The 9583-nt window shown below is 34.8% G+C and overlaps 1 protein-coding gene across 3 annotated transcripts; it reads left to right on the forward strand.

Moving 5' to 3' along the window:
- The first annotated feature begins 771 nt into the window (after positions 1–771).
- LOC121785699 (50S ribosomal protein L13, chloroplastic-like) lies at positions 772–3303 on the forward strand. Of its 3 annotated transcripts, XM_042184107.1 has the most exons (5): positions 772–1089; positions 1843–2028; positions 2449–2619; positions 2833–2870; positions 2952–3303. In XM_042184107.1, the coding sequence occupies exons 1-4, from the start codon at positions 871–873 to the stop codon at positions 2848–2850; spliced, it is 594 nt and encodes a 197-aa protein (XP_042040041.1). In that variant the 5' UTR covers positions 772–870; the 3' UTR covers positions 2851–2870; positions 2952–3303. The 3 variants fall into 3 exon arrangements, with proteins under 3 accessions (XP_042040041.1, XP_042040040.1, XP_042040039.1); XM_042184106.1 differs by having other exon boundaries at positions 2833–3303; XM_042184105.1 differs by lacking the exon at positions 2833–2870 and having other exon boundaries at positions 776–1089.
- Positions 3304–9583: the final 6280 nt, after the last annotated feature.

Raw genomic sequence — 9583 nt, forward strand, 5'->3', positions numbered from 1 at the left:
AGAATGGGGTGAGGAGAAATGAAGGGGAAGTGGGGTATTTATAGGAGTAAAATTGGAAGAAATAAATAAAAAAAAAGAAAAAATTTCAAATTTTCGGCCAAACCGCCGGTTTACCGCCCGAACCGGCGGTTCACCCACGAAACCGGCGGGTTTTTCTACAAAACCGGCGGTTTTTCTACAAAACCGACGGTCTTTCCACGGTTTTCCGACAGAAAACCGCCGGTTTCTGACCGACACGCATGCCTATGCGCTGCACCCTAGCCCCTACGCCTGAAAAGCACCCGGAACCGGCGGAAACCGGTCGGAACCGCCGGTTTGAACCGGCGGTTTTCGGCCAAAACAGGTGGTTTTCGGCCAAAACCGGCAGTTTTCGTCAAAACTGCCGGTTCACACCAGTCCCTACTTTGAACCCCTACGAACCTATCCCGGATTTAGCCGTTTGAACCGTTGAACCGGCGGTTCAAACCGCCGAACCGCCGATTTTGAACCGCTGGTTCACGGTTCATGATTTTGCCGAGCCTGAACCGGCCCGTGCTAACCGCCGGTTCTGGTTCCGGGTCCGGTTCACGAATCGGCGGTTCCGAACCGGCGGTTAATCGTCGGTCCGGTTCGGTTTGTGCAAACTTAGCTGGGCTATTGGTATTGGAGATGCTCTAAGCAGTTGAATATTTTAATGAATAGAGAGGAGAGAGGTTTATTTTTAAATATGAAAAATGGACGGGTGGACATTTCGTAGGAGACGGAAGGAAGTATACTACTATGCGTTTAATTCATAAAAGCTTGCGTTTTGGGCGAATAAACACCTTATCTGCTTATCTTCTTCCACTACCAAAGCAATAGTAGAGAGCAGAGAGTAGAGAGCAGGCAACAATGGCAATCGCACTTACCACGTCTTCTTCCCTCTTCATATCCAAATACTCACCCTCCTCCTCCTCCTCTCCAAGGACTACGCCCTTCCTCGGATTCTCACTCGCCGCTTCCACCAAACCTTCCCTTCAATCCAAGCGACTTTTCTACATCTGCTGCCAAGAAAAATCCTCTGCTATACCCGCCGAACAGCAGTGGATGTTTGATGATCTCACTGGTCCCGTCAGTATTTCTCCGATCTTCAATTTTCTACTTCGCTTAATTTGGGGAATTTTATTTTTCTTAAATTGCTATTCTGATAATCGACATGCTTAAATTGTGATGTCATAGCTAATGCTAAATTTCGTTTTCTGCCCTTCCAAACACACACTAGTGAGTGTGTTCGTGCCTTTAATTTGGGGAATTTGTTTTCAAATTATAATATAGTTTCACATATGAATATGAATTAAGTAAATTCTGTAATCTCGTAATGCATATGCGGTTGATTGTGATAATAGCATTCTCTCATCATTGATAGCAATGCGTGGGGTTACTTTCTTATCCTGTAAATTGTAATTCGACTGTCAGTTAAGTTTATGGCACATGATTTGATCATCTGTGAGAAGGAGAAGGGGCTATGCTCCATACCTAAGAGCTAAATGAAAATAATGTTACTTCAGGCAGTCTAGTTGTTTGACTCTCCCTCCATCCCGCCATAGTTTGAGGCGTTTCTTTTTGGCACGGAGTTTAAAGAAAATGTTTATTGTGTTAAATGGAGTAAGAGAAAAGTAAGAGAGGGAAAGTAAAGAGAATATAGTATAAAAGTGAATAAAGTAGGGAGAATAAAGTAAGAGAGAGAATGAAGTAGGAACTAGGAAAGGAGAAATGGAGTTAATTAGGAGTACTATATAGGGAAATGACTCAACTATGGTGGAACCGAGGGAGTACCATTTGTGTTAAAATAATCAGATTGCTCATTGTTTTTCTATATTTCAGGATGTGTGGAATAAAACATGGTATCCCAAGGCTAAGGACCATATTCCAACCAGCAAGACTTGGTACGTAGTCGATGCTACTGACAAGATTCTTGGAAGACTAGCATCCACAATAGCTATTCATATCAGGGGAAAGAATCTAGCTACTTACACTCCTAGTGTCGACATGGGAGCTCATGTTATAGTGGTAAGCTCAATTTTGCTCAACACATGTTTTCTTCTTATCACAAATCACTTTAATTCGATATGATTGGTTGGTCGGCACATCAGGATATGACAGTTAATAAAATGAAAATTTTTAGAAAATAATAGAAGTATAACATCTCAAGTCTTAGAAAATCAAAATTAAAGATAGATAATTTCGAAGAAAAAATTGTGAGATTCAATTCTACTATGAGGGGCTATTAGTAGAAACGTGCATGACCTGTCTCCTTACCTTGTCATCTTAACAGATCAAGCTGTTGCAATTAGTCTACTTTGATGAGTTGGCAATCTCCTTGCTTCATTTTCTTTTTGGTTGTTTTGAACTAGTATTGTTCTACATCTTCATTTCCTTTTTATGTTCTATATATTCACAATTTATATACTCCGCTATGGCATACAATAGGTGAATGCTGAGAAGATTGCTGTATCTGGAAAGAAGAGGACACAGAAACTCTACCGGAGGCATTCAGGGACACCTGGTGGCATGAAAGTGGAAACGTTTGATCAGCTCCAGAAGAGAATTCCTGAAAGAATCATCGAGCATGCTGTACGCGGGATGCTTCCTAAAGGGAGGGTAAGTTCATTCTAGTTCATTGCTACTTCAAATGATAAAAAATTGAGTAGCCAACATTTAGCCAAGGCTTAGTTGTTGCAAAAGAAAATGTGTTCTAACTAGAATAGTGTCACTTTCGTTTTCATGTTCTGATTTTCTGAAAGAGCAGTTTCCTAGTGCATCTATTTCAGATTTATTCTGACAACTGTTGCTTTTGTCTGAACATGCTGGCAGGCAATACTTCTACTCTAGCTAATTACAGGAAGCAGAGAGTAACGAAAATTAATCAAACATGATTTCCTATTTGTTGTGTTTCTTATGTTCCTTATATGCATAATCTTGGTTGTTTGCAGCTTGGAAGATCATTGTTTACCCATCTTAAGGTTTACACTGGTCCAGACCACCCTCATGAAGCTCAACAGCCCAAGGAATTGCCTATAAGGGACAAGAGGATAACAAAGCAGACATAGGTGTTTACGTTTCTTTGAAGAAATCGCTTAGAGAGAGTTTTCAGATGTTTATATGGATTCCATCATTCACTTCAGCTCTCATGTGGCTGGGAGCACCCTCATAACCATTTTCCCGAGGCGTTTAAGCACAATCAGAATTGTTATGAAGCTCTTTTGACTAAACATTTGCATGACTATCTTTTTGTACGTTTTGTCAGTCTATATTATCGTTATTATGATGATTATATATCGCTTAGAGTTCTTGTACTAAACAAGCCGAGGGATCTCAAATCCTCAGAAAGGAAAGCCATAAACTCTGTTAAGAGTTGTGTATAAGATTTTATTCCAGGTATAAGGATAAACAAGAAGGCAACAATGGCTGCAGTCAAGCCCGCCTCCAGCATACGTTGATGGATGGCCATCCTTCCTCAGCTGAGTCAGCAAAAGTATGTTGAGCAGAGTTGCAGGTTTGTCCATGTTGTTCAGTACAGTCCTCACCACCGCCTCTCCCTGAGGTTTGCTTCCTGGGTAAGTCGCTTCTTCAACGGGCTTCCTGTCCCAGGCAGTCCTGCACGGTAGGTTCGTTCTGTTCTGTTCTGCCCCAACTGATGCACACACAAATCTTAGGGCATGTTTGCTTAAAAAATGACTGCATTTGCAGGATGTTTTATTTCGAGTATACTTGGTGGTTAGAGCCATCTTGTATGCTTCCCTGTCTTTGAATGTGTGGTTTCCAATTTGGTAACAGTTCCATCTGGAGGAGGAGGATGATTTTATACTACTTACATTAAATTGTTTAGAAACCATAATATTATTTTATATTATTAAATTGCTTTTATTATATAAAGTTCATAGTATTACTTAAGCTCCATCTCCAACTTAAATTATTTGGTTGTGTTAAAACGAATATTATGAATATTTTAAAATAATATTTACAAATTACTCTAGCACATAAATTCACGGTCTGTTTGGACTATATTACTCCCTCTGTCCTAGTTTAAGAGTCCCGTTTTGCCATTTCCATTCGTCCCAGTATAATAGTCCCATTTAGAATTTACACTCAAATGCCATATTTTCATAAAAATAAAACAAAAGAAACACCTTTTATATACAAAAAGTTAAAAGGGTCTCACTTTCCATTAACTCACATCAATTATTACACACTCTAACAATAACTACCTCATTTCAATTATTACACACTTCAACAATTTCTTAAAACCCGTGTCCTATCTATATTGCATTCCTAAATTGGGACTAGGGGCGGACCTAAGTAGAGGCTTGGAGGATCCTTGGAACCCCCACCTATTTTCGTATTTACTATGTATAATATATTTATGGAAACATTCGTAAATTAGTTGTTGGCGTAGTTGGTTCTTAGGCATGACTAGCGCAGTTGAGGTCTAATGTCGGATCTTACTGCCTGCTCTCAACTGTAGGTTTATTTCCTTTACCGTTTAAGTTTTATTTATTTTATTATAGATGAACTCATCAATTAATACTCCCTTCATCTAATTCTAAGTAAAATAATTTTTATTCAATACAAGATTTTATACAGTATTGATTAATTAGTTATAGTAATGAGTAATTTTTTTTATACTATTCCACATTAGTAATTTTATGTAATTTTTGTTTATTTTCTCATTTGTGTATATATTTTTAGTTTTAAAATCATAAAGTAGTAGTCATTATAATATAAAAATATAAAATAATTTTTTTAATCAAGTACATATACAGTTTAAAAATTATATTTCCTTTTTTTTAAATGAATATATTTCTTAATTATTTTAACGGGCCAACACTATCGTCATATGTAACAATCGTAAACAATTTTGGACCCCCACAATAAAATTCCGGCATCCACCACTTACCGGGACGGAGGGAGTAATAAAGTTTTAAAAGAACAATTGTTGTAGGCAGGGTTGGACCCACAATGCAGGAAGGGTGGTCCTTGGCCCCAGCCATTTGATATGATATTCTATATTCATGCAACAGCTTCCAACCCACAATGCAGGAAGGGTGGTCCTTGGCCCCAGCCATTTGATATGATATTCTATATTCATGCAACAGCTTACAAGTAGTAACTAGTACTCCCTCCGACCCTATGTAGTAGATGCTTTTTTTCGGCACGGGATTTAAGAAATTATGTTAAAAGTGAGTTAAGTGAATGGAGAATAAAGTAGGAAAAGGAAAAGATAGAGAAATGAAGAGAAAATAAAGTAAGAGAGAGTAAAGTAAGAAAAGAGAAAAGTTGGTGCTTTTTTCCAAAATAGGAAATGACTAAACTACAGTGGGACAGTAAAAAAAAAGAAATACGACTCAGCTTCAGAGGGACGGAGGGAGTATTACACATGTCATAATAAGTTGATTAAAATAAGTATTTATAACATAATAAACAATTTAAATTGGATTAAAATAAGTATTCATAACATAATAAATAATTCAAAATTTTGTTAACAAGGATATAAAGATTAACAAGGATATAAAGAGAAATCTCTCATCCCACTTTAAATGAAGTAATTTATACTATTTGACAAACAACTTATACAATTTTAATTTTGATATGGATGGAGTAAAGTAAAATAAAACATAGGACAAAGAGGAGATAATGATGCATATTTTTAAGAATAGGTCTTAATTAGAATAAGATATACTCCTTCCGTGATTCTAGCACAAATTAAATTATGGAATGTAATTAGCAAATTAGATATGAGATAATATACTATTCTAGCGCAAATCTTGGAACGTAATTAGCGAATTAGAGATAATGAGAGAGCCAAATTAGGAAAAGCCCCAGAAAAATATACACCACATTAGGTATTTTATTTTATTTTTTACAATTGACAGGGTATTTTTACTTAGCAAGATGAGAGTAATTTATGCTACTCCATTAGTCCATCATTAAGAATTTCATTTGAGTTTAACATGAATTTTAAAAAATATAAAGGAAAGTCGGTAAAAAAAAGTGAAATACAACATCTATTTTTTTATATTAATTTTAATGAGTGATATGAGATAGTGAAAAGTCGGGTTTACCTACCATTTATAGTAAAAATGAACCGTAACTCCTAATGGCGGACAAACTAAAATAGTAAACCAAGACTCCTAATCACGGATGGAGGGAGTACTATATTTTTGTACTACCTTAAATTTCGCGTCTCTCTATTTTGGTCACCACTCATCTTCTAAAACTTTTGTTCCGCCTCATCTAGTTGCGGGCACCTCCTTTGGGCAACCCTTTGACTCTCACCATATCTTGCACGATTCGCAATCTACTTCTTCCATCTCTCTTTACCGCTTCGGTAGAAATATCGTTAGCCGCGTCCCAAAGATTAGTTCGATGTGTACTATACTCGTAGTCGAAAGCCACTTGTTTGAAATTCTACACGTTTGAGGCAACAACGCCACAACTTGAGAATCACCGACGACAACACACCGTGGCGGACGCAGAAAATTTTTCTAGCAGGGGCTGTACTATATACACTCCTCTCAGGATAGATAGATACGGGATTTTATGTAATTTCATTTTAAAGAGTTTAAAATGAATAAATTAACATAGAGAATATATTGTTGAGTATTTAAAAGTACGAAATATGAATAAAATAAAAGAGGAAAAATATTATTGGGTATTTTAAAGTAGGAGAGATGAAATACAATTATATAATTTAATTATTTCTTAAAGAGGTGAGGGATCATTTTTGATAGGATATGAAAAAATAAAGTGAAACATAAAATAATAATCATATAAGTAATAAAATACATAAATATTTTATACCCATAAAAACGAGCCCAACATGTATTTAACAAAAATATATCTATGCATATTTATATCTTAGTTTCTCGGAAAAAAATATAAATTAGTAAAAAACAAGTTTTTAATGTAAAAGGAATAAGTTAATGAAAATTTTAACATAGGTTAACCGGTTAGAGTGTATAATTTAAAGGAGACTTTGCTTGGTAATTAATTTTAAAAAATCCCGTAATGGAATGATTAATCACTCTTTAAAGGTCATTAAATTTTTTTAAATCAATATCCTCGGGATATGAGAAATTACAAGCCAGGAGTGAAACAAATTTCACACACATTTTTTTATGTAAAAAAATATTATTATAATACTATTATTTAACTTTTTTGTCTTACTCTTCTCCTCCTTGAATACACCTTCTTCTCCAAATAAAAGTGCATCCATTGTTATTGTTCTTTAAAATTTAAATAATCAAATTCAGCCCTTTTTAACATCCAACTTTTATTTATTTAGTCCGAAGTATCATTAGTTTGGGAAGGGCTAAGTATGCATTTCGAAAATTTTGAGAAAAATAATAATAGAAAATTTATAAAAAAAATGAATTGGGAAGGGCTTAAGCCCTTTTCCACCCCTTACTGTGTCCGCCACCAGGGACGGACCTAGCGTAGGCCATGCCACCGCTCCAACGGGGGCTTGGCCGGCGCCGGACCAGTATTCCGCCATGGTTGCCCGTGAAGTGTGAGTGTGTCTGTGAAAGAATTGAAATGGAAATACACTATGAAGAAGAAGAGAAATGAAAAAGTTTTAGTGGGAAATGTGTAAAACTTACAAAAAGTAAAGCTAGATGTCAAATCATGTATAGATGACAGCTAGCAGTACAACCTAATCAATCCAATAAATTTTCGTATTTTATTCTATTCAATTCAATTACATTGGTCACCATTTTCTATCAGTAATTCTAGTTATTCTAATTTACCAATCCAATTTTCATTAAATCAAACTCTACAAATGCACTTTCCCCTTTAATTAAATAATCAATTATTTAGGTATTATAAATTAAAGCTGAATATTTTATTTATTTATTCAATTTAGGATTGCATTTTTGTAATTATAATAAAGATTTGTGATGCTTATTAATTCTATTTTTGGGAATATAAAGTTAGAAATGTAGGTAGTAACTTATGATTATAATTTATCATTAATTTCAAAATGGAGATTTATTGAATTTTTGTTCATTATCTAGCATTTCATAAAGAGCGTAAGACATTATTTATACAAATGAATAATTATTATTATTACTCCCTCCGATCTGCGCTAGTTGAGTCATTTCATTTTCTGCACTCGTTTTGCAAAAATGATACTCCCTCTGTCCCAACTAAGTTGAGTTGTATTCCTTTTTGGGCCGTCCCAACAAAATTGAGTCATTTCCCTTTTTGACTAAAAACAAAACATTCAATCACTCTTACATTCAATCATTCAATCACTAAAACAAAACATTCAATCACTCTTACATTCAACAAAACATTTCCCTCTTACTTAAAAAAAAAATCACTCTGACTTTATTTTAATCACCTATTTTACTCTTTCTTTATCTCTCCTAGTACTTTTTTCTCTTTTCTATTGTATTTTACTTTCATTTAATCTATTCTACACAATTTCTTAATCTCTGTGCCCAAAATTTTTGTACCAATATAGTTGGGACGAAGGGAGTAATAAATAGTTTAAATCGAAATAAAGTAAAGTAGGTGACAAAATAAGGTAGATAAGAGTCTTATCTACACTCAGCGGCGGACCCAGGTGGGGTCGAGTGGGGTCGGCCGACCCCACCGTTGGTCCATGATTGCTGCCGGAAAATACCACTACTCGGCCGCCGATTCTCAAATGCCCTGCCTCCGACCCCACGACAGCCTTCTCCAAGGAAGAGAAGCAGAGAAGACAGTGAAACTAAAAATTTAAGAAATAAAGAAGAGAAAAAAAATACTACTCAATTTGGTGAAGAAGGGGAAGAGAAGCAGATAAGATCTCGATAGGAAATTTGGAACATAAAGGGAGCTGAGAATTTTACGGGAAGAAGATGCGTCGGTGTTTTAACTTTTGAGATTCGATTCTGCCTTCATTCTGTACTTGAGATTAGGGCTTAAATGAGACAGTGGGGATTTGGGCATATTCATAAATGAGCTTTCTTTTTCTTTTGTTAATACTTCTAAACGAATTTTTTCTTTTATTTAAAAATAATCACAGATTCATTATTATTTATGTTCATACTACTTTAACGTTTTTTTAGGAAAACTATTTTTTTTTGTTAACCACAGTACCGAATTCTCCTTTTAGCGGAATCCGACTAATCCTGCTCGACCGGACTTGCGGATTAAGACCGAATTTGGTATCACATAAATTCAGTCTATTTCCTACGACTATTACATATTGAGTCATAAAAAAATGTACTCATATATAGAATGTTTTATTAGGATTAGCCTTCTCAATTTGGATACTACTATTATTTATTACTACTATATAATTTGAGAACAAATTAAAAAATTAATCAACACAATAGTGTTGGTTAATTGCATGTAGTATCACAATTAAAAACAAAAATACTTTAAAATACAAACAATACGAACTCACTATCAAACAATTAAATTATACTATAAATTTGTGATATGAATATTAATAAGAATGCACAAAAGATCATATCCTCTTTCAAAAAATTACTCTATTTAAATATTATATTTTTTAAATAATAATTATTTAAATAATAATTATTTAAATATTTTATATATAATTTATTTTTTA

The sequence above is a fragment of the Salvia splendens genome, chromosome 22, assembly GCF_004379255.2.
Source record: "Salvia splendens isolate huo1 chromosome 22, SspV2, whole genome shotgun sequence".
In the NCBI taxonomy this organism is placed as follows: Eukaryota; Viridiplantae; Streptophyta; class Magnoliopsida; order Lamiales; family Lamiaceae; genus Salvia; species Salvia splendens.

What these genes read in the sequence shown, in the direction of transcription:
- LOC121785699 (XM_042184105.1), top strand. Translation starts at nt 871, where the DNA reads ATGGCAATCGCACTTACCACGTCTTCTTCCCTCTTCATATCCAAATAC. An exon ending in TTGATGATCTCACTGGTCCC is followed by an intron (nt 1,090 to 1,842) that starts GTCAGTATTTCT and finishes TCTATATTTCAG; the next exon opens with GATGTGTGGAATAAAACATG. An exon ending in GGATGCTTCCTAAAGGGAGG is followed by an intron (nt 2,620 to 2,951) that starts GTAAGTTCATTC and finishes GGTTGTTTGCAG; the next exon opens with CTTGGAAGATCATTGTTTAC.